A 26,660-nucleotide genomic window follows, 5' to 3' on the forward strand; every position below is an offset into this window, starting at 1 on the left:
TAAGCCTATCAAACTTCCGTCCAGTGTTCCAACATCACTGTGACAGATGGATGAGGTTCTTACAGTCACCTTCTCATATCTTTTATAGCTGAAGAATTCAAGCATTTTGCATTTATTTTCATCTAATGCACAGAAAAAACTCGGTTGGTGGTCATTCTGCATTGCCCTATCAAACTTCGGACCAGTTTCAAATATCCACTGTGACGAAGACAAGAAAGATCGACACAAAATGTTTATGAACTCTGATATGAATGGCTATCCTTGAATATTTCTATTGTTTTCAATGATACCTCCTTGCTGTTGAAATTTTCTTCTGTTTGTCCTTATCAGACTTCCGTCCAGTGTGTCAGTTTCACTGTGACGAACGAATGACAAGGTCAAACAAGAAATTAATTTGGTTATCTTTTTATAAATTGCATACTGTATTCCTATATCCTCATGAATGTCTGAATTTCACTGTGACAAGTGAATAATTGGCGGTGAAGGGAAATGGTAGAGTAATCTAACTGAAAATTCAAATTGAACTAAAATGATTCTTTATCCAAACAGAATAAATGACATGTCATCATCATTTACATGTTGAATATTTCATGTCCGTATGACCCTATCAAACTTCCGTCCAGTGTTCCAATATCACTGTGACAAATGGATGACAGGGTCTTACAGATGATTATATAGTATTGTGTTGTTAAAACCAGTGAGTATTTATTTTCATCTAATATACAGCTAAAACTCGGTTGTTGATCATAATATTTTGCATGGCCCTATCAAACTTCCGTCCAGTGTCAAATATCCACTGTGACGAAGACAAGATAGAGCGACACAAATGAAAGTTCGTGAATTTCAAAGATACGCGTACAATGTACATTGATGTTGAGATGGGATAGCAGTAAAAAAAAAAAGATTACTAGTAAATTCCAATCTATATTGTTTTTCACCTATCTTGCAATCAAAATCGAAAAAATATCACCATATTAATATTTTCACTGTGCTATCCAGTATCACCGTATTGTCGAATATCATCTTCCGTATGCCCTTATCAGACTTCCGTCCAGTGTGTCAGTTTCACTGTGACGAACGAATGACAAGGGCAAACAAGAATTAATTTGGTTATCTAACCTAACTGAAATTAAATATGAATTATATGCTTTTTCTTACCCAAACAGAATAAATGACATGTCATCATCATTTAGACGTTGAATATTTCATGTCGGTATGACCCTATCAAACTTCCGTCCAGTGTTCCAATATCACTGTGACAAATGTATGACAGGGTCTTACAGATGATTGCTGTTGATAAAACCAACGAGTATTTATTTTCACCTAATACACGGCTAAAACTCGGTTGTTGATCTTAATATTTTGCATGGCCCTATCAAACTTCCGTCCAGTGTCAAATATCCAATGTGACGAAGACAAGATAGAGCGACACAAATAAAAGTTCATGAATTTCAAAGATACAATGTACATTTCATGTTGAGATGGGCGCAGTACCGTAATGAGAAATAAAATGAACACTAGTCTAGTAAACCATCTATTTTGCTTCTAGTGTAGAACCCTGCAAATCAATATCGGAATAAAGGAAAAAAATACCTTTGTTTTTTCATTGTGCTGGCCAGTATAACCGTTTGTTGAATATTTTCTTCTGTTTGCCCTCACCAAACTTCCGTCCAGTGTGTCAGTTTCACTGTGACGAAAAAATGACAAGGTCAAACAAGAATGTTTATATTTGCCCATTTGATCAGATTTCTAGAGTTTTTATGTAACTGTGTCGTATAAATGACAGAAAGTTAAAAAGCTGTGCAAAGGATAATTTTCATTTTTAACAAAAGAATGATTTGTAGTAAATACATCAAGATAAAAATGATTTATGGTTTTGATAACCTCTTCTTCCAGTATTTGAAATACCGATATATCTTCCCATAATATTAAATCGAAGACATTCCGAAAAAAGCTGCGAGCTTTTTTAATTAGCCAGATAAAATATTTTATTGAATTTTTTATGCCCCCACCCTTGTTTTAATGTTAAAAACCTCATTCTTCATAACATTTTAAAATATTTATAAGACGGTTGTGGAAGGTATTATTTTGAAATTAAATATGCAGAGTTTGTTATAATCAAAGACCCCGCCCTTTCAAAATTTTCCAACGATGAAAAAAAAATGAAATGTAGTTCAAATCTCTGAGTACTCATTAAGTCATGTCATACTTATTTTCTTTTAGCTTTGGGTTTTGATTTATCCATGTTAAAATTTATTCGCGTTCAGATTTTCGAAATAATAAATTTCAAACGTTTGGATTGAAATCTATCCGACAAAATAAATCGAACGTTGTTAGGACTTCATTATATGAATGAAGTAAGAAGCAGGCGATACATGTGTTTACAACAAAAGCCGCTAAAGAGCCATAACTAAATCTTAAAAAAAAAGAAGTTATTTGCGATATATTCACGCTGCGTTATGTGGATTTTCAAACTTGTTTCTAATTTAACACAAAACTACAGGACTTGTATAATCCTCGTTTTTCGCATTCATCACGGAAAAAACTAGATAAAAAAAGGTCATGTACTTACTATTTTGTGTGAATTTCTATTGATTATGATAAATAAGTATACATGTATTCTTCAAGGATGGAATGAAAAACAAATTCACTCAAGAGATTATATAGTTCTTTGATGAGTAAGAAATTAAACTACTCAAGCTCTAATTAGCTGCTTGTAATTAAATGAAAGAGGTAATAGGTACCTGGACACAACAACGAGTACTCCAAAGGAAAGAAGATAATTGCTATGAAAACATCATGATTGCTTAATTAAGGGGATTTCATTTTCACACAATTTTGATAAAATTATCAATTATCGTTATTAATAAAATAAAAAATTGTTAAAGAGGTAAATGGGATTTTGATTTCTATAAGTGGAGGTGATATTTGACAATTAATAAAATTTTGAAAGAAAAGATTGAAAAATAATATTCTACATTAAAGGTATAACAGAATATTAAGTTTATACTATAGTAAAGAAATTATAATGAACAATGAAAATGCCGATAATTCAATTTTACCGTTCTCTTTATTTGAAATAAAGATGAATCGAGACAAAGTATAATTAAGCAGGCGCGGATCCAGGAATTTTTTTCCATGGGGGGGGGGGGGGTCCATACCAATCAAAAAAAATTCTGACCCAAAAATTTCTTGACAAGCCAAAAAAAAAAAAAGAAAAAAAAGAAAATGTAAAATCCATTTTCAAAACGTGAAAAACACCTATTTCGTGATGGTGATGGTGGGGTTCACGTTTTCTGGGGGGGGGGGGGGTCCAAAGTCATTTTTTTATTTGCTTCAGTATATACCTTAAATAACTCTGCAAATTCCAGGGGGGTCCGGACCCCCGACCCCCCTCTAGATCCACGCATGATTAAGTTACATGTACCTCTGCTATTATGACATTTCGTATAATAATTGGGACATCTAGCTTCATTTTTATTTTAGCCTCAATTGAATTAATTCAAAAGTGTACGCCTATGGAGCAGCTTATAAAATAGTTGATTTAGTGCCCTTTGATAAACTTCGATTATATAACAGAGATGTATTCATTCATAATTGGTAAATTAGTTTTGGATATTCTGGCCGTTTTCTTCTCTAAGTGCCAATATATATTTTTTTTCTGCTGAATAATGGGTTACTGATGTAAATAAAACACATAGGGGGAGTCTGTTGATTATTATATGTACATCTCTTGGGCAATATATAATTCTGTATTTTCAAGAATTCCGTACATTGACGATCAATGATTGGGGTGTTTTGTAAATTGAATTTTACCAAATTTGGTAATGACCTGATGAATACCAGACCTAGGTGCTTCCTTCACATAGGAACTCGGGAACAGCGGTGGAAGTTTACTCGGGCCGCACTTCTCACTCGCGGGACACCGTGCTTAACCCTGGCACGTATAAAACTTGGGTCAGTCATATAATCCATGATTGTTTGGATTTTGAGGGATACGAAAAAAGGAAATTTACTAATACAGGACTCGATTGGAAGGGATTTGTGTGATACTCTGTGTATAAGTTAAGGAGAAAAAAATGAAAAGGACTAGTACCTTCACAGGAGGTAAAGAATCAGAATGCAGATCTCAGATTTTCAAATCGACTCAAGAGAGCAAATTTATAAATAGCAATGAAGATCATCTTCGCAAGAATTTATCACTTGGGTGTGTATAACAACAAATGATCTTCTGTAAGTGGCACTTTTAAGTTTGTTCGATTTCAACGATCGACAATGATTCTACATGGAGTGGGTTGTCGAACCTTTCGTCCCAATCCTCGAGTCCAAGATTTGGGGGATGTCATTCAAATGAACAGGATCACGAGACAAAAGCTAAAGATAAGTAAATACCACGTCAGCCACAAGTCTGTTAATGATGAGGGCGAAGAAATGTTGGTCCCAGATGCTGGGTACCTAAAGGTAAATGTGTTCGAATGGCTGCCTGTTTTACGTATTTTTGTGGCGGACCCTGGGGGGTATATTGCTTCATAAGAGTAATTTACTCCAAAAGCACATTATAACTCCTTTATGTAGAAATGATAAATATTTTAGTCCAGAAAAGAGGCAGGGGGGATTTCTTGGATCATACACAGTTACCCTATACTCTTTCATTAAAATCCAGCATTGCCTAGAAACTTATGAGGAAGGATGTACGCATATTGATGCTTTATACACTGTACATCCAAAGCACCGATTGCATGTACAATTTTTTTCCTCTCAATTTTTGTTCTATTAAAAATTCATTGCAAAAAATATCTTTCAAAATTCTTGTATAAAAGATTAAAACAATTTCAAATTATAGTTTGAAATTGTAGTAAAGAAGAAAACTATTCCAAAAATTATATTTTGGTCTTAGTCGTAAGTTTTTGCGTTAGACAGGGCCCAACATTGCAAACTACATGTAAGTGGTTACATTTGAAGACTTGAATGGAATCATCTGTGATCGGTCGCAGTCCATAGGCATATGAAGGGGACCTAGACTCTCCCTTTTTAAAGATTTCAAATTGATGCCTGATCTTACTTGTTGAATATTAAGATAAGGTTCACTTTTTAAAAGTTACAACCTGTACAGAAATTGAAGATATAATTGTCCGTCGACCCTGTCCTTTCAGCTAAGTGCCTAGAGAAAAATCAAAGTACTGTGAGTACTGATAGACGGTGGCATGAATGATTTTGTTTGTTTAACGTCCCTCTCAAGAATTTTTCACTCATATTAAGACATCACCATTGCCGTTGGTGGGCTGCAAATTTAGATCTATATTCAGCACTCCGGGCCATTGGGTAGTGGGGGATCTTTTTCTGACCAGCACTTACTGCGACAGGGGACCTCGGTTTAACTGTTTTCAATTCGTACACACGGCTTTTTTTTAATGTTGTGTTAATGTAAAATTTCAATAATATTTATTAATAGTCAGAATATTTGAGGGAAAAAATATTTGAGGATAATGGTTTCACATTTTAACTCCGAAATCAAATAATTATAATTGCTAAACACACGCTCGGCGGTTTCTTAGTTACATATATGCGACAAACACTAATTACGAGACGTTCCCAATTTGATACTCCCTAATTACGAGATACTCCATGCTAGGAAAGCGTCGATCTCCAAATTTCTCCAATTCCAAAATATAGTTCGAGGACTGCACATTCCTTGTTCCGGAATTGCATGTTTTTAAAATGTTTTATTTGAGACGTTTTGTGGAATTTTTATACAATAAAACTTTAAAAGTTAATTGTAATTTTACGATGTCTTTTGATTGTTTGAATTTCTATCATCTCTTGACGATACTATATTAGAAAGATATTTATTTTAGGAAAGAATAAAAAGATCACGACACCTTAATCAGTTAATAAAAGAGTTGTTGGAGGCAGATACGATGCCATAAAATTTGCAAAGTTTATTACGATTCTATCTATAAAAAAGTAAGCCATTGCCTAATTATCTCGAACACAAAAACTACTGAACGAATGCTAATTTATCAAAACTAAAATTAAAAAGACTGTGACGGACAAAAGTTACCTATATATTTCATTCGTATTTGAAAATGCTATCGTGCCTCGATTAAAATTTACCCTTTAAAAAGTTTAAGAAAAAAGGTACTCAAATGCATGTGCATGAAATATTAGGATTTTCTTGCGAATTCAGTGGGTTTAATTTAGGTCAGTCTTCTCCTGCATGTGTTCACAAATTAAATTTCGTATTGCGCAATGACTAGCAGGCTCATTGTATATTAAGATTACGTATGAGAAATAGCATCGTCGCAAACCACGGCCAAAATGTGCGATCTCCCATTCTGGAGAGAGCTATATGCGGACTCCGAACCGTGGTTTGAAACGACGGATAAATAGAAGCTGACAAATATTTTTGTTATTTTGTTCTTTTTTTTCTTTTCGAACAGTATATATCAAACAAAAAAGTAAGACTTCTGTACAATGTCGCACAATCTGCAGTACATAGCCAAAAGTGATTCATCATTTCCCTCTTTACCATATACTTTATGAAAAGTAAGTTTTTGTTAAAAAAATACACGTATTGTGGGTTCAATTCTACTTAAAATTTTAAAAACTTTTCGATAAGTTTCGAAAAATTGTTCATATTCCCTGGGGGGGGGGGGGGGGCAAAATTTGATTATTGATCACTGAGTAAAGATCTGAAATTATAAAGTCAAAATTTTTAGCTTCAAAACCCACGATTTCATTACTCGTTTTTTGTAAATCATGCATCTTGGAATAAAAAAGTTCAGTCACTACATGAATATATTAGGAACCTTGATTCCCTTATTAATTAACATTTAGGATAAACTGGTTTTGACACGTTTTAAGCAATAATTTATGGGGAAAAAATACTAAAACATGAGGATCCCAAAATCCATTATTTGAATATATAATTTCAATCTGTCCATCATCCTTAAATATGTTTTCATTTTAAATTTGCAATTATGACTGTATACCACAATCGTACATATAGAAAAAAACTGAAATGATTGAACTTCCGTTTCTGGCATTTCAGCATACTTTATTTTTTCTTCAAACCTTATTTTATAATAAACCTAATGTGGAAAATTTCATGCAATAAATTGTTTAACAACTTTGATTAATATATGTCCTCATCATACTACGGAAATATAAATTTACTTATTAAAAGACCTGTATCGTGAAAAATTGCAATAAACTTTCAAAATTTCCATCATATCATTTTACAGATTCTTACAACATTTATCTCATTCAAAGCCAGTATCCGTGTGGCGTAGTGGTTAGAGCGTTTGCTCTAGAGTCACGGACATGAAGGAGTTGATCCTTACGTAGCGGGTTCGAATCCCACTGCGGGACGTGACTTTTCACATTTGTGTCATGTTCATAAAAACGAAAAAAAATGTGTACGAATTGACTTTTGTAGTTTGCATACGAATATACGAGTCGGTTTGTGTACAAATTAGTATTAGCTGTAGGACGGCGTAATTTAATGAATATTCATGAAGCGAGAAATATTGATAACGACAAATATCAGGAATTAAGCTTTGTACCCATCAACAAAATGTCTTTGAAATAACTTGAGAGTATTTGTTAACCATATGCATTTTATTTTCAAACATCGAATCAACCCTATTTTCATTATTTTGACTCTGCAAAAATCGCCGCTAGGGTCCCCGTGATTTTACACTGTTGTTATTTATAGCCCAAAAGCAGCAGCAATAGACTGTGGCTATAAATAGCCACCGTCTAATGATGACTACGTTTTGGTTATGGACAATATAAATATACCAAATTTTGAATCATTCCGGTTTGTAAAAATACAGTTAGGATCAATATTGTGTATCATATATTGTCATGTAAATTTTGAGTTTACCGAGTGGCAGTAAGTTGTCATGTTGTAAATTTCATATTTACTGCCACCCGGAAAAATTCAAATTATAAGGTACATGTCGCGTTGAAGTAAACGTAGAGCGTATGACACATTGCAAGCACTTAAGTCGGATACATCTAACGTAGATTAGGACAGGCTAGCTTGCGTGTTTCCAAAGCCAAAAAGTAAAAAAAAAATGGTAAAAATTCAACAAAACTAAGAAAGTTGTTTCAATTTATCGCCTGCTTGTGTGAATTGTCAATTTAATCAAAACCAGTTCTGTTTGCGAACATGGTATCAGTTCAAGTCTTTGATTATAAACTATCGCTAGTATTGGAACTCAAACCTTAAACTGTCTTTCTTTAAGAGGAAGCATTCGCTTGAGAATTAGAACTGTTAATTATCCATGGCTCTCACTTCTCTTAAAAGAAAGGAGAAGGGTGGGGTGGGGTAGGGGGTTAAGGAGGTACTCCTCATGTAGAAGGGGATGGAAGTAGTACAAAGTATATACACTTCTGGTTTATAGACATTGTAAAACTCATTAAATGTCAGAATGTAACGATCATCTATCGGGTCAATATTGCAACATTTGCAATATTGTCTGTATGCGTGTCTGGAGACGATATGATCAGCAAAGCGTTCTGGAATATATCTGACTGTAAAGGCGAAGAACTCTTAAATCTGACAGCTCTTATAGCCTGTATTGTCAGAGTGGGCAGGTTATACTTACCAAATACTTATATAGGTCCTGACTAGAGCCACTCATAGACCATGAAGACTCATCTTTATTGATTGTTTGATCTTTCCTGCAGATATTGTATCCATAATGAGTAGATACTTTGGCATGCTTGAAAAATAAATTGAGACTGGAAGTCGGCCGAATAGAAAGAAAAGTGACTTTTTGTAAAGATTCGGAAAGTAAATCGAGAATTTTGAATACCCAAAATTACAAAAAAATTTGCAGAGACATAACACAGACTAATGCTAATATTCTTCCTCTGTCTGGCCTCCTTCATCAAGTTGAAGATTTGGCCAGTTGCGTGTGTGCATGTTTAAAAGAAAGTTTTGTTTTTTGTTTTTGTTTTTGTTTTTTTTTGGTTTTTTTTTTTTTTTTTTTTTTTTTTTTTTTTTTTTTTGCTTTTTTTTTCGGGGGGGGGGGGGTGTTTTTAAATAATATTGTCGTTTATCAATTTTCAATCTGGAGTTGAGTATGACCATAAAAGAGAACTAAGGCTAATATTGTCGTTTATTAATTTTTCAATCTGGATGACCACTTCAGATTGAAAATCAATAGACAATATTTCATTAGCAAAAAATAAATAAATAAATAAATAAATAAATAAAAATTAAAGATTCAACAGATGCACATACAATCTTATTTGACACAGCAAAACAATCTGCACATATACGTATGTAATGCCTACTTTGGTATCTGATTTGCTTATTACTAGCCATTCTCTGTAACCACTTAAACTTTTGTGGCACGCATAGTCACAGATTTTTTTCAAATTTGGCTAGAATTTACCACCTCATAAACTACTCCAAAAAATATTGTTAGATCAAATGAATGTTGAGTAGTTACCATGGAAACGGTGTCTAAAGTTGATTTTTTCTGAAAAATGCAATTTTTGGGAATGTTATTCAATGAAATGCGGCTAATTCAATTCACGTTACTCACAGAAATAAAAAGTATGACATCTGATTTTAAAAGTCATTTAAAAACATTGTTGGTATTCAGTCTATAAATATGAGAAATCTATGATTAAAATAGCAGACATTCATTTAAAAATTGAATTATCTCCCTTTGATAATTGTGAGCTCTTTAATGTGAGAGATAAAAAAATCATTGGACAAAACTGACTGAAAGTTGTTTACATTGTCAACATATATCCTGGATTTCAAGTAAAATCAAGTGTTTTTTTTTCTGTTTATTTAATGTGCATACAAATTTTAACCTCTTTGTTTATTTCCTGGATGCAAAAGAGTAATTTTTATGTGTGAACAATGGGGAAATGTACAAGACCACATGGTACAAGAAATCAGCTCTATCTTAAGTTTATCTTTTTATCCTCATTTTGGAACTCCTAAGACCTTGAGGCTCAGGCTTCAATATCATGAATGTGCACAGACTCTGATATCAGAATTATATTGAATTGGTTGTAAGAATAGGTACAGTGTCTCAATCAGAGTACGTGATATATTACAATGAATAACAGCCAGGAAAGCCAGTGTTTCCTTTTAAAAACGAATGTGGAAAAAAAACTGAATTATAATGTTAGAAAAGTAGGCTTTTGATTTTACCTAAATAATTAAAGTCTAGCTACATTTACATGATCGTACAAAACTGGAAGTTGAAAGTCAGATAAAAAATAGGCTTGGCAACAACAAAGTACAGGTGTATCAAGTTTATATTGAATGATGTGATGTAAGTTGATAATGTTGCTGAAGCAAGAATTTTCTTTAAAGGAAAGGTCTTTACCCAATAAAAAACAAAAAAATTGTTAAGGCCAATAATAAAAATGTTTTGTTTGATTCCTATCGACCAGTCAAAATTATACTTTTGGGGGGGGGGGGGTGCATAGAAATACAAATTGTCTGAATCATATTTAAAGTTAACAGTTTATCATATCTCTAGACTAAGATACATTTAGATTGAACCTTGTAGCAGTAAAATTAATATTAAATCAGTCTAGCTGTATTTTATTTACAACGAAAACATAAATAAATTTCTGACACCCCCCCCCCTCTCCCAAAAGTAAAAATCTAAAATTAAGCAAAAAATAAATCTATACCTCGGAATGGGGGCGGGAAGGGGTTAATCACTTATGAAAGAAATACTTCCTTTAATATTTATAAATAACGCTTCTTAACGTTTTACAAGGTATCCATGTTTTTTGTTTCGTTTGTTTGTTGTTGTTTTTTAACAAATGCCTCTTACCAATTGATGTGGGTAAGTGCTTTTACATGGTTCCTGGAAGGGGTGGAATAAGTCCTGGTCATTGGTTACTTTACTATATTCATTTTTTTAAAAAAAAAATGAAAACCGTAGGAAGAAGGCAACAACAGATTATTCATTTTCAACAATTTCAAGGACTAAACTTTAGAAATTATGTTTACATTACACCCCATAAGGTGTACGATTCCATCAAGCTTACCAACCAACTCAAATTTAGCAACCGACATAAATTCAAGAAAGCACAAAAACAGATTATCTGAACAGGTCCAGCAGATTTTTACAACAGATAATTATTGATTAAATTTTGGGAAATAGCAGATCTATTATGTGTAAACCCATGCATATTTGGGTTGAAATATTTATCATCAATGTCTCTAAATTTTCAAGTTTTTGAGAATAATATTGCAAAGTAAAATGGACTTAGGCTTTTTCTGTCAACTTCTCTGAAAAAAGTCACAGGAAAACATAATTTGACTCTCACTGGAAAAGTGCGGGCTATTGAATAGAGTCAAAAATGTACATTTTAGAACAGGGACTTAGTCTACAAAAACAACGAAAGACTGTTTTTACATGCATGTAGCACAATTCTCTACATACAAGTCACTCAATATGGTAAGTGTATAGGCTTTCAATATTTTGACTTGGCTACATTTTTATCAATAAATGACCTTTAAAAAACATTATCATAGCATTTTCACATTATGCATCAAGCTAAAGATAAGAATGTAATTTATTTACCATGCAGTTTCAGTAAAATAAATTGTGTATAAAACAGGATACGCTTTCACAATATCCAAGTATAAATGCTATACTAACAAGCTAATTCAGGGAATCTGTGTCCCCTGCTTAAGGAAAAAAGAAGAGCATGTACGGATCTAGAGGGGTGGTGGGGGTGAGGGGACGGGACACTTTAAGAGGAGCGGGCTGGGCCATAGGGAGTTATGATATAAAATTTCATTGCAAAAGCTTAAAATCTTTTTGAGATATCACTCGGAAATGGACGTTTTACACACAAACAGAATGTATAAATTTTTGACATTGACCTTTGACCTCTGGACCTCGAAATCAATAGGGTCTTTTTTTTTAGTTCATAGGAAGTTGTGCTTTAAAATATCGATGCAAAAGCTTGAAGGCTTCTCGAGATATCGCACAGAAATAAAGTGTTTAAACAGAATTTATGTATTCATGACCTTGACCTTTGACCTTAAAATCAATGGGAGTCTTCCCAAGGCCACAGGGATTTTTTATGCAAAATTTCATTGCAAAGGCTCAAAGGCTTCTCGAGACATCGGGCCGAAACAAAAGTGTTACAGAAAGACAGACTGATGGACGGTCAAACAGACCCAAATCAATATCCCCCATTTTCAGTGAAAGCGGGGGACAAAAAGGCAATTTTTATATACCATTGTGACCTTGAACTTTGACCTTCTGTCCGTATTTACCAATTCATGTGATGCCACATGTAGTTACTGTCCACCAGAACTGTAATTTTGTTTATTCATGCTGTTTAAAACAAAAGTATTAGTTAGGACACAGAAAAAATGTGCTTTGTTTCCTTAAATTTCCATCTAAATCGAGCTATATTGACCTTGACCTTTGACCTTTTGTCATGAAAATTGATTTTTCTCTTTGTTTTTGCTATTGTGTACCACAAAACTAAATTTGGTTTTAATCCATTTTAAAATACTCAGGAATTTATATGGAAACTGATTGTAGATACCTATTGCCCTTGTCTGGAATTCTTTAAAAATCTTAAGTTTGTAACCATGGTAACATGAAAACAAAATATGAATACCAAGTGTTTTTCTGTAGTTTATATTAGAACTATATATGGACGTTCAAACCAATGTATTTATTTTTTCCCAAATGTCCGCAAAATTTTATACCAGGCTTTTCAAAAGAGCCTAAAATCTACAATTTTTCCCCAGAAAAATCCTGCCTAGAAACGGGCGATATTTTTTCTATTAGGTAAAGTTACTCAAATACTAGAAATTATCTAAAAAACTACAAAAATGATGTATTTTGGCAAATAGATGAAGTCATGTAAATATCTTGTTGTATTAAAGACTTTTAATTTGTCAAAAATGGTCATTTTTCATCAAAATTTAGCATATTTTAGGCCATGAAAAATGTATGTTGGTTGCCATGGTAACCATTGACCATAGCAACCATTTTATTATGAATTTTAGTTTCATACATCAATATGGGAATGTGTGCCATGTTTCATAAAAATCTAAGACATAGCGTGCCACACTCCCTATATAAGAGTTTAAATGCTTACAGAGAATGGCTATTTAAAAAAAGCCTACTGAGCCTTGTTAGATCTCTTAAGAAAGGAAAACAAGATTTAGTGTAGAAAATCACGTGATGGAAAAATTGAAAATAACTACAGAATATTATAAATGCACTTCAAACGGAAAAATGCATCATTTGCATAAAAAAGGTGAACAATGATTTACATTTTTTTTTTTACTTTTTCGTACAAAAATTGCTTATATTGAGAATGCAAGTATTTTTAACAATTCCATCTCAATCATTACATATCAATTAATGTTAATGTATGTGCTAAACAGAGTGGTTTAGCGAGAAAGGTTTGTAAATGTAGAATATCAGTTGTCAGCGTAAAATGGGTCTTATTATCGCGTGTACTCTATACTTAGTGATTTAGATTGTTTTGTTTTTTGGGAGGGGGGTCCTAAAAAACTTTTTTCTCTGTTTTTTTTTTCCCCTTCAGTGTTTTAATGATGGACAAATATTTGGGCATAAATATTGGCGGCTTGTTATTAATGCTTTAGTAGTATTTAGGGGGGAACAGTATTTGGCAAACAATTGTTTGTTATACTTATGTCACTATTTGGAATAAATTCAAAAATAGAGTGTCATAAATATTGCGTAATTAATCCCGCGCTGTTATTCACTATAATTGCCAAACTCCTTTGTCAACCAATAATGTCCTCAATTAGATAATCCAAGCGCAAACCACATACGATAATGACATTTCACCTACTTTCTTGATGTCATTTTTTAATTATTTTTTTTAAATATCCCCTTACACTAGCTAAAAGTCTCTTGTGAAAAGACAAGTTAAATAATGACGAGGCACCTAAGCTTAGGGATTTTTAAAACGGCTTTCACGACACCAAACTGCCTCACCACACAGAACGATGATGGTCCTGATTGCGAATTAGACGAGATAAACTTAAAAAACAAAAACAAAGTAAGTAAAACTCGTATGTAACTTTATGGCCGAAATCGATCAAGTTTTACAACAAAAATAATCAAATAAGAAGGCAAATTTTAATATTTTTTTAATTGTCCTTTTCGTATCCTTATTGTGTTTAAGAATTTGACAATCCACAAGTTGTAAATTGGAAATGTGCTTCACAAGTGTGTATCAGAACTTCCTGATAAACCTGATATCAAAAACAACAATCTAATATTTTCTCTAAATCTTCGAGTGCATAACGAGACCCTATAGCAGTTTGAATTACAAGTAAGTTTAGAATTTAGTAATACTGAACAATCTTCAAAGTTATTGAAGGATTTCTCGTGAAATTTTTATCTTAACCTAAAGGAAGCTTAGCTGAGCCTAAAGTCTCTAGTTATTATTAGATTACCCCACTTCCAAATGTGGTTTCTTTTTCAATGTTTCTTTATGTACGTAAACAAATTTGTCTAGCGTTGTAATCTGAGCCGTTCTTTAAACTTTATTTGAATATAAAAGTTCGAAACATTTCAAACCTGTTTCCTTTTATTCAAAAGAAACAAATTTTGCATTCACTGTTCGAAATTTTAAAGGTTGAAAATAATAAAAGACTAATTAACATGTATACCTGAGCTTATCACTATATCATTTCATTTCGACATAATCACGTAAATCAATTTTAAAAATGGAAAATTAAAAATACATCTGGCTTAAAAAGGTCTTCATTTTAAACATCCAAACGCCAACGAGTGATTTAAAGTCTTTCAAAGTCACTCAGACAGAAAAATTCACACTACAGATACTTGTGTACACAGGTAGTGGGATATACAGATGTTTTACACAATCTCAGCGACTTTGGGAAAAAATTATGTGGAATTCAATGCTAGTTCGTGGATGCTTGTTCCACAGATTATTTATAACATACTTCTCGGACTGATCAGGATCTCGTAGATCCGGAATAATATCTCAAAGAAGATGCAGATGTCTGTAAGTTACAACCATGTACAAACGTGGCATATATATCACGTCATACTTACAATTAATTATGTGATGATAAATCTTATACAGATTTAAGTAAATCTTTGCCAAGTAAGGATCATTTGAAAAATTATAACTTAGTTGTCTCTCTATATACATGTACCGAGGAACATGCATACAATTAAAATGTACAGTATACTCGTATAATGAAAGCTATTGTTCAATACTCCCTCTGAATATTGCATTTATTTACAGTAGTGATGAAGAGTTGATATTTTTTTTTACCTTTAACTCAGTAACACAAATAGGGTTACATCTAGAGCGTACATCAAATTGCTTTATAAAAGATCGTTTTATTTCCACACAAAAATCAGCTAATTTTATTCATACAGATGATGTACCGGCATATATATAATAGAAAATATTTACATGTGCTATGATATTCTCTCTCTGTCTCCCTCTCTCAAATGAGACCTGGTCCGCAACTTTGCGATTATTTCGATAGCGAAAAACTCTTGTACATTACATATAAGAATATTTTTACTTCTTTTTGAAAGAACGATAATTGAAAACTTCAATTTATAATTTTTTTGGTTTTAAGACCAAAGCGGAAAATAAGTTCATATAAAAATGAAGTGCATAATAGAATTTGACAATTCTGGGCATTTCTATATTAAAGTAATGTGTGAACGTGTGAACACAAGCAGAACACTGTCCACTAGTACAGAAAAATATTCGGGTTTCAATGGAATTAACCCATTTTCAATACAAAGCGTGGCCGTCCATAAAGCTATTTGTTGGAACGGCCTCATTTGTATTCAATAAATACTTAGTATATCAATTAAATATTTGTTTATCACTTTGCCCGTGTACTTCACAATATCACAGGCACCAGTCGTAACTAATGAGAATTTTTCTTGAGAAAGTCATGTTAGCTCAAATAAGACATAGGCGCAAGAGAGATATCTTGATCAAAAAAGTATGTAGTCTGTAAATTTTTTACATTTCGACTTTATTCCTTTATCACTTAGAAAATCCAAACTGCCACCAAACTGCTTGTCTTCAATTCATTTGGTACGACGTGAAAAGGGAGGTAATTAGGTCTAAACTTGTGCAAATCTTACAGAAAATAGGGTGAGGTAACAAAAAGGGGGGGGGGTCAAAATTATGAACAGGAATATTTCAAGAAAATATTATTTTTCCTTCTCGAGAAGAGCAAGGGGGGGGGGGGGGCTAGGATAGGTCAGCAAATTAGGGGACAGTCTTATATATAAGTGGGACTAGAAAAGGGTCAGAATTTGAAGTTATAAAAGATAACTTTATAGGAAGACAGACTATTATATCGTCTCCAGAAGAACCAGATCACATTTATCTGATTAAGATCATAGCTTAATTTCTATTTAAGGTGGGATTCTTCTCATATTTCTAGAATTTAAAAATCATTTAATTTCTATAAAATAATTGATTCTGATTGGATAAAAAATTCTTTTGATAACTGCATCAATAGAATCTGGAGTTCACTTGCACTTGACAGCCGGAACTACTATGGCTAACTTGACATGTATATTTCAGCTTCCATATTACTTTGTGAAAGAAAAATGAAATAATTTTACTCTATTTTCCTGAATTTCAAAATTTGTCCGTTACGTTCCTGAGTTATTTTCTACTTTCGTTTCTTTTCGAATTATCCCCCTTTGCTAAACAAATCAGATCGTCTGCAAATGACAACAATGCAGTTGCGGGAAAAAAGGAAAGAAATCATCATACATACGTTAAATGTTTGTCTTTGAGATAACTGGTATGAACAATAGAACTGTGAAGAAATGTTTTTATGCTTCCAAAGCGGGGAAATGCCGTTAATCTGATAATTCTTAGGAAACGAATGCATGAGAAAAACGACGCTGAGCGAGGACGGGTATTCTTTCAAAGTTAAACAGTCGGCAACAGACTCTTCCAGATTTTGAAGCATGTTGTATTATGCATGGACATGTTGTGATACGTATATATATGTTCGATTTGAAATTCAGATGAAGAGATGCGCATATGAAACCGAAAATTTCTGTGAACTAGAAAGAGTTCTTAAGGTTATATTTGAGTAGCTTCCCTTTACATTTACGAATCTAAAGATATCAGCTTACAGGAGGAACATAGCAAAAATTAATAACACAACAGGTAAGTTTTTGTGTTAAAACTGTTTTTGTTAGAAAAACTTAGTAATGACACGACAATATTTGAACATGTTGTTTGTTCGTAATACTCTGCGTCTGAAAATTTAGGCAACTAAGCTAGGCCTATATGTTGGACAGTCATTCGATCGTTCTAAAGTTAAATCTCATCATTGAAAGATAAATATCAAATGATAGGAAATAAATCTTATAATTTTTTCTTTCGTCGATATATCATAGAAAGCTTGGACGTAAAATTTCATCAATCCAATGCGCGTAGATCTGTACATTCAGCCATTTTGAATTTCAGCAACGTTGTTGTAATGTATTCCTACGCACAGTCTTCGATGCTTAAATTAAATATTAAAGTGAAAGAAAGTTTCATTTTATTATTTTTAAACCATAATTAAATGATAAGAAATGAAAGTAATATCTTTTTCTTTGACCGAAGTATCAAACAAAAATTTTGACGGAAAACGTTTTCATCAATGCGCTACGCGCATTGATGACGTTTTCCCTCCAAATTTTTGTTTGATATTTCGGTCAAAGAAAAAAATATTACATTCATTTCTTAAATCAACGAAATTTTCACAGAATCAAGAAAACAATATCACTAGGTGATGGTATCAGTTAGATTAAATTTGACCGTTTTATATTAGAGGCAAGGTCAAGTCAAGGTTATTACCTTTTCCCTGGGCATTAAGAATAAAAAATTACTGTTGCCAATCATGCGATGCCTACTTCTATTTCAAAAGATTAAATGTTTTTCTTTTTGCATAAAGAGATATTACCATATAGGGTCTATAAGATGATATAACCAAATTGACATAAATAATTTAACTAATACGGATATTGGCTAATCCGAATTTTCTCTATTTTTCTTAAATTTTTAGGATATTTTAGTTATTTTTATATGCTTCCTATATTTAATTTTTTCTTATTTTCACATATGGTAAAATTGACACAAAAAGATACAAAATGATATAAAAACAAAACGTTTTGATCGCTAACTAAGAGAGAAAAAACACTTTTTACGGATTTTTGGCTCAAATATGTACTTAGATTGGAAGCTTTTAAAAGCTAACATAATTGTAGTTTGTTTAGAAAACCATATTTATTTGATATATTTTTAACAAACTTTAGTCCCTTATCATTAATTAAACTTACATTTAAAAATTTCTTCAAGTCTTTGATTGTGTAAATATTATAACTAAATTCATTGTTCTATAATAATTTTGAGAGGCAGAAAATAAGATATTTTCATATGCCGCCATTCCGCCAAAAATATAGTCCTTGCTAGATTTCAAACTCAGTAAACCATTTCTATTTAAAGTTGTACAATTGTGATGAGGGAAGGAAAATATGATCTTTTAAATCTCTTACATCTAAATATATAAAACATATAAGCAAATATACTTTGAATATTTCATCTAGTCAGAAACCCGACAAGAATCCCTCCTTAAGGTAAATTCAAAATCCAAACTATGGAGACAACGGTGTTTGCACAGTGGGATGTCAATTTGCATACTGTCAAAGAAATCAAAACCATTTAGCATTTGTGACTAGTAACCTTTTGTTTCATATGTTAAATATTTCAACTTACAGAATGAGATTATTGCCCCCCCCCCCCTCCAGCTTGTAATCCTGTCTTCTCTCCTGAAAAATAACTTTTGTACAATATACTGGGCCCTTTGGAATATCGAGTATTTATTAATATAATGCTTCTTCACAAAGATTGGACTTTCTGAATTCTATCAGCAAACCTCCGACCGCTGAATCATCGTCATTGTACACAGTACTGTAAAAGTCGCGTCACATTCAAGTACACTCTTGTCGTATATTTTTGTTTCTGTGCCAGACAAACTCTAAGTTAACCCTCTCCATGCCTCCTTTCTCTCTTGCTCGTCAACATTTGTCTCGTAATTGTGCTTTAGGCATCACAGACGATATAAAACATGGCTACCAATTTTCGCACCGAATGTTAAAGTCCTCAAAATGTTTGAATATATAGGCCATTGTCATAATTTGTGACACCTAAATGGAAATTTTATTATGGTGTTTTTTATTCAGATAATGGATTTTAATTTGATTGCTACTTCTGCACCGTTTCCTTGCAGCAAGGTAGGCAATTGGTTTTATTTTCTTAAAAAATACACGTTTTTGCGAGTTTCTTTTTTACTGCTTTTTTGGTCATTTTCTCGTATCTTCATCACAAAGGCACATCTAAGTAGGGTAACTCTCATCACTGGCACTCGCGGTACTACATCAAAAGATAACGATCAAAAGAGTAAAGACAAGAGCCTTACATAACGTCTGTTCCTAAAACAATACATCCGTGACGTATGAATGTGAAGTGTCTAAACGCTTGTTTGTTTGGCCCCATATTTTATTTTTTTTTATGTTGCTGAAACAAGTATAAGCATAACGCCTTTGGGTTAATGAAGGGTCTCCTCTGCGCTTTCTACCATTCGCAAGGCGAAGGACTGGGTAAGTGTTTGGTCGGAGTGAGTTATTAATTAGACACAGTAATATAGTTGTTTTTATTAATTAGCAAAGAATTTTGATGTACTTGATGTTGCTTTTCCTGGGTTTTTGATGAACCACGTGATTTTCCATTTATTTGTTTGATGTACAAAATACAGAGGGAAATCAGAATGAAATAATGTATATTGATAAGGGAACTGTTATCTAAAATTCATTTTCTTGCAAGTTATCCTTGCTTTGAACTAATTCTTATTCATCTTCATTATTCTTTCTAAACTCAAATTTGTTATTTTCCCCGAAAAACAAGTCTAAAACAAAGGCCTTAACAATAAAATGTAAAAACTTCCGTGCAACTAAACAGCAAATCTACTGTTTCTGTAAAAATTCCTTCATACGCGATATGCAGAGTTCATATATTACTTTACAGTGCTCATTATAGTATTATGCACTTAGGCAATTATGCTTTCTACATAAAAAGGGTGCATAAAACTAGAGTGGCTTACTTTAGCCTCAAATACACCCTTCTCACCTTGATATTTTAATAAAACCTTTGATATCGCTTTGAAGCAAAAGTAAATGTTTATAGAACATTTAAACGTTTCTCACACATTTGTACAGTTGTATTTTTGTTTAAGCTCATTCAGGAAATGTATTTCAATTATGTTTGACCTGATATTAACTTTCACCCAGACATTTTTTATCCAGCATGTCAGTGCTTAATGTTAACTATGTCAAGATGAAAATTATTAGGTTATATGCTCATGATTAATTAATTTAAAAAAAAAAAAGCTGATACACATTACTTAGGAGTGCATTTAAATTATTTATTTTATTCAGCTTAAATTAATACACCCAGCTGTTTTGCCCTAGGGATACGAAATATTATTTAGAAATCACACCTTACGTAAATTTATGGTAATCATTGTACCTTTAGCACAGAGGAAATTGTACATATTTGTAAAATGAAATGTAATTGAAACAAACAACCTGCATTGAGAATAGGTGTGAATTTACTATATATTGTACGAATAGCACTAGTCTATGCAAGTGATTTTTTCTGTCAACTTAATCGATGAATTGTGGAATTGATCAAAGAAATTTAACTTTTTTTTATTTGAACATATTTTATTATGTATTGAAACATAAATGGATTGGGCAGCAGGCATAGCCTATATAAGCCCTCTCCATAATATTTATATATCATGTATATTATTTATATATATCCATAATTTAACTTTAAAAATAAATTATCGAAATATGTTAAGATTTTTAAAATGTTTATAGTTGATTAAGAAACAGAGCTAAACTTTTTTGATGGAAATTAATGGACGAAGACGCGATGAAAGTCTGTCACCCTAAGTATTTTTTTTTCGGCATCTTTTCATTAATCGCGCTGAGGAACACTTCGTAAGGTCAATCGGAGATACGTTTTGGTTCCAGATATGCCAGAACACTTTCTTTTTATGATGCACGATTGCTGAGAAACAATAATGTGCATACGCTTTACGTGCAGATGTAGATAAATTACTTGAATGTTTGACAGTTTGTCGTTGTCTTATGGGCTCCAAGAGTATGCAAAGATGTCAAAACCCTGCTGTGAGGTTTCATCATGATCGTAAATAATTTGTCTAATGCCACTTGCTTTATCCATTCAGTTCATGCATGTGTTCCAAGTATCTTTATTATATTTTGGTGCTGAAAATCATCAGTTGAAAGAAACTTATTCTCTTTGACTGGCAAATGGATAAACAAACAACGACGTTTTACCATGTATTAGTTTCCTATAGTAACAACATGATCGCACTTTTTTATGTTGTACTTACATTCCCAAGTAAATGAAATTACAGAATCTATAAATATTGATAATATTGCTTGTTCAGATGCATAAAGTTAGAGTACATCCTTTATACCATGAAGTAAGTCCTTAGTAACGTTACGAACTGATGAACACCTTCATTGAATCACGCAATGCAACAGGTATAACATTTTTATCATCTTAACAGACCAAAACCATTTCAAAAAATAATTTTGGAAATTTTACAAGAGGTTTATTGTTTGCATTTAAATATAGATTTTAATCCTTTTTCTCCTTTCCGTTTTTTTTTCTTTTCTTAAGTGATCACGAAACATTTACTTTTACTGAAAGAGTACAACTTGGATCCAATCCGAACAAAACACAAGCTGATTAACTAATTGCTGTTCCGACAAAACAGTCTCGACCAATTGTTAGATAATGTATGGTATCCCCTAAAACAATATCAAATATATCATATTTGATATTATATAAGCCAGTTACTAGGAGAGTATTAAAACTGTATTTCAATAATTAATTATACACTTCTCATTTTCGCACAATTTTCAACATTTTCCCTTAAGTCCAGCTTCTTAATTTAATACCTACTTGAACCAATGAAGTGCACGTTAGAGCATAATCAATTTAAAGTTCATATTAATAATAGCAAGAATTAAAAATACTTAATACATTTTTTGAATTAACAAAGGAAAGGTGAAATTCACGAACGAAAATATACTTATATCTCTCAGAACTTTGCTAGGAATGGAAGAATTACATGTAAGTACTCGTAATTATAATTAAAAACATTTATTTTTTTCCGAATTAAATGGTTATATATTAATTTTGTATATAAAATAATTAACTGCCCCGATAATTCAAGCTTAAATTCTCGTACGGCTCAATAGTTATACATACGGGAACATATAGAAAAAATTTATAAAACAAAAAATTTGAACAATAATGAAGTATTATAAGAGTGAATATATACACAACTTTGGTGTAGTTGTAATTTGCACTTATTTTACCAATTGAAAACAGATGTATATAAGGAATCCAAAAACATGCAATGTGTCAGAAAAAAGACCAGCCTTCGCGCGAGTTTCTCTGTAACACATATACGTTTTTATCATAAAACACAGGGAAACATGCGGTTTTTATTATCGTGACATATAATGCAGCACAATAATTAGTTAAATATGATTTTAAAAAAAACAACAACGATATTTAATAAGTTGAGGGAAGTGGGGAACGTTGCGATACAAAGTAATAATGATAATAAAAAGAATACCTAAAACAGTCCTCTAGACGAAAACTACTTTTTTTATTTGTACATAATTTTTTTCACAGAATCAACATTATTTTGGCACATGACTTCACAAAACTTCATAGTATTTGGGTTAGAACACAATTTTTGGTTCAAAAAATCTTTCCTCAATTGATTTAAAGCACTACATTCTAAAATATAGTGATATTCATCTCCTATCTGATTACTATCGCACAAGTCTACAAAATCTTTCATTTCTTTTGAGAACCATTCCATCTACCTGTTTCAATTGGAAGGTGGTGGTTTGTGGTTCTAAATTTAACTAAAGTTTTGTTGTTTTTTTTTTTTCTAAATTTACATGATAATAGTGTTAAATATTTTTCGCACTCAAAATTGGTTTTAAAAATTCTTTAATTTAAACTTTTTGAAGATTCTTGAACTTCACTATTCCACTCTTGAATGCATTGATCTTTTAATCTTTGTTTAACTGTAGCAGCTATCCATTTTACATGAAAGAAATATTGCTCGTACCATATATTTGATAAACCACATCTGTCAAAAATATTTTTTTCAAATGAAATCCAGGAGTTTGTCATTTCTCCTTTATCATATTGTTTACGTAATTACATACATACAATTCTACACAATTTGTTTTCTTTTCCATACACAAGTTTTGTCCAATATTTTATCATTCTTGAGTATATATTTATGTATAATGGGAACCGTCCAGTACACAATACAGGCAAATGATAAAGATACTATATTTTGGAAACATATAAGATTTTAAGAAATTCGTGACCGAATAAAATTGAAATTAAATAACCAAAAATGAGACATCATTAATGGCATTTAACAAATTAGTGTTTCTCTTTGTTTAGTACCTTTCAATATACATGTATATTGATAAAGCTTCTTATTTTTTTGGGAGGGGGGGGGGTTGGTTCAGGTTGATTTTCTTAGATTCAAAATTCAGTTGTTGATATATACTACGAAGCTTTGTCTCGTTGTCAACATCAGTATTTTTTCTGGTCAGTATAAAATCATATTGCCCTCAAAAGTCCATAATGTAAAAGTACATATTGACTTAAATGTTCGCTATTTTTTTTTCTGAAAGATATGCCTGGGTAATAATTATGAAAGAAACAACAAAGAAACGAACATCAGCATTTTGCGACAATTGGTCATCATCTATCAATTAGGAACAATAAAATATATCGCCCGGTAATTATTTATCTTCCCACGAACCTATATACCTGTCTTCAGCCATTAACTTCAGTTTCTGTTTACTGTTGTGGTGCTTTACCAACATACATGCATGTTCCTTCACCTGTAACATGCCAGGCGAATTTTTTGTTTTATCCACCTTCTCTAGATCCCCGCCCTATACTTTTGAACAAATGCTATATATTTACCCCCAAAAGATAGTAAGTTTAAATACATTTTTTTGAGTTCCCCCACTTTTAATTATCATTTATCATACAAATATGTTTAAATGCATAAAGAAAATGTACTTTAAAAAAATATTTTATTGGGTTTATAATGTATAGTATATATTAACTCCAAATGATCTAATTTGAGTGCTCCTTCATTAATCATTTATTCTTTTGCAAAATTGCCCGATCTCCCATATTGAAACTTCTGTTACCTTCTGGGACTTTAAACAACCGATAGCAATGATTACAACACGAAAGTGTAAAATTAAATTAGCGGTGATAATAAAAGTCAGTAATATATATTATCAGGAGGAAAACAGGTATAACAATGAGGACTTATTGGGCCAAGAAAGTCGAAGCAAACATATTTCAGGCTATTGTGGGTAGAGGGGTCAGCATTCGCGTTCAACACTGGCCAGAGAAACCAAAACACTAATTTTCTTGGCCTGATGTTTTCCCTCGCGTCAATACCGTACAACTTGGAGGTTGTAGAAACAATGTAGACACCCATCGACCAGTTAGATGGTTTAAGTCATTATACACCTGAAAACGTTGATTTTCGTCTACCTATAACGAAGAAGTTCTTTAAAGATTGACAGTTTTAATTATGTGCTAATTTAAATCCAATCTGCATTGCTTAAGACATTGGATTTTCATAATTTGCTTAAAATAATATACATGTGTCTTGGACGAACGTTCTTCAGCAATGAAATGGAAGTGAAAGCGCGCAACAGTTTCTTTTTCTTCACGTCGCTTCTTCTGTTGAAATAAGGATTTCTAATACTTATCATTCCTAAGCTTGCATTGATATTCAAAATGTGAACATATATTGGTAGATTTAGTGTACAGTAAAAAGTTCTAGATCATGAATTACTGTATTTCTGCCTTTCCTACTCAGACTCGGCGAACGTCCATACCACTCTCCAGGGATTCGACGAAACGGAGAAAGCAATGTGTCAACCATGGACGGTATAAATCTACCCGGCTCATGACACCGCACTCAGATGAAAGTGAAGAAGAAACCAATAATTGCGTCAACTGTGATGCGCAAAGGTCTACAAATAACAAACACAGCCGTCAGGTAGAAAACACAAACAGAAAGAGTTCAGATGGCAATATGGCGTTCCCTGCCCTCTCTGTGATGGGTGGCGGGGGACAGGTTGTCAGATCCCGAAGTAAAGTCAGCATCAATGAACCCGATGACGAACAACGAAGCCCGTACCGAAACAGCATCAACTTAAAAAACAAGGAAACGGTCATTCTCAATGTTGGTGGACAAATTTTCGAAACATATAAACAAACACTTAGCAGATTAAAATCATGTAAGCTGGCCAGTGAATCAGAACTTCGAAGATATTATCGTGAAAGCAAGGACGACTACTTTTTCGACAGGGATCCGCAGTTATTCAGTGTTGTGTTGAATTATTTACGGACAAATGAACTTCATCTGCCAACGTATCTTTGTGGCCCAGCAGTCCAGAGGGAATTTGACTACTGGGGGATCGAGGAAGAGGACATAGAACGATGCTGTTGGCAGCCCTACAACACGTGGAAAACTCAAAACAAGTCTTTGGAGAAGTTGGAGTACGATCGAAAAAGATCCATGACTCAGCAGCATTTAGAGAAAGACAGGAACAGCCCACATTTCTGGACCCGATGTAAAGCTGTAGTGTGGAACTTCCTTCAAAACCCAAATACCTCACTAGGTGCTAAGGTAAGTCACTTGGTTAATTTCTTTCATTTGTACATTAAGGCAATATACAGGGTGTTTTTGCATAACTGTTGTACTGGAGAAACGCATGAAAAACTACCCCAGTCCCCCACGCTTTCCAACCTATACTATCTTCTGTTAGTGTAGCAGCGCTGGTAATTATGGTACTTTAGAACTACTCTATATGTGGTTGGGAGAGTAGAAGCAAAGAAGCTTAATTTACTGTTCTATAGAAGAGTCAGTCCCTTTTCAATTTTTTTGGCTGCTTTTTTTGTGGCAAAATATTTGATTATTGCGTCCTTGATATAAGTAATGAAGAGTATTTTGGATTAAACAATATATTTGCCTTGTGTTGTCAAATGATATACTCTAGTCTAATAGTCAGTAAACATTGATTAAGTATCTAATAGTGTATACATCTAGTAATTTAGTGCATTTAAGTCAGCTACACTCTGTGAAATCGTTAACATTCTTCACTAAAATTCTGTTGATTTTCAAGCGATTGATTGCTTGACCAGTTATTATTTGTATGCATTTACATACAACTCAATGGAAAAACAAAAGCAAACAAAAAGAAAACAAAAATAACTAGCAGCTATAGGTGTCATTCCAATTACTTCATTGGTCAATATGCAGAGAATATTGTCACTTTTTTTTCCGTTCATAGTAACATCTTCGCAAGTGATGGTCCTAATCTGCGTTGCATCATCAAATAACTAGACCTCTAGAAAATAACGATACTATGGTGTGTGGTCCATTGTTATATTTTTATACAGTTTTGACA

At 32.6% G+C, this 26,660-nt stretch overlaps 2 protein-coding genes across 2 annotated transcripts in view; both read left to right on the plus strand.

The window, feature by feature from the left end:
• Positions 1–4,275: 4,275 nt before the first annotated feature.
• Positions 4,276–26,660, plus strand: part of LOC133188718 (potassium voltage-gated channel protein Shaw-like) — a 29,633-nt gene continuing 7,248 nt past the window's right edge. Inside the window, exons 1-3 of the mRNA XM_061324215.1 lie at positions 4,276–4,451; positions 19,634–19,676; positions 25,064–25,879. Of these exons, the coding sequence (XP_061180199.1) occupies positions 4,276–4,451; positions 19,634–19,676; positions 25,064–25,879 (1,035 nt within the window). The remainder of the gene's footprint in view (positions 4,452–19,633; positions 19,677–25,063; positions 25,880–26,660) is intronic.
• LOC133188315 (leucine-rich repeat and WD repeat-containing protein 1-like) overlaps positions 19,070–26,660 on the plus strand; it is an 89,770-nt gene continuing 82,179 nt past the window's right edge. Inside the window, exon 1 of the mRNA XM_061323687.1 lies at positions 19,070–19,310. The gene's annotated coding sequence lies outside the window, so the exon portion shown is untranslated. The remainder of the gene's footprint in view (positions 19,311–26,660) is intronic.

This window comes from Saccostrea echinata, unplaced genomic scaffold (assembly GCF_033153115.1).
Source record: "Saccostrea echinata isolate AGI-Se365-2 ecotype Australia unplaced genomic scaffold, CSIRO_AGI_Sech_v1 ptg000016l, whole genome shotgun sequence".
Lineage (NCBI taxonomy): Eukaryota > Metazoa > Mollusca > Bivalvia > Ostreida > Ostreidae > Saccostrea > Saccostrea echinata.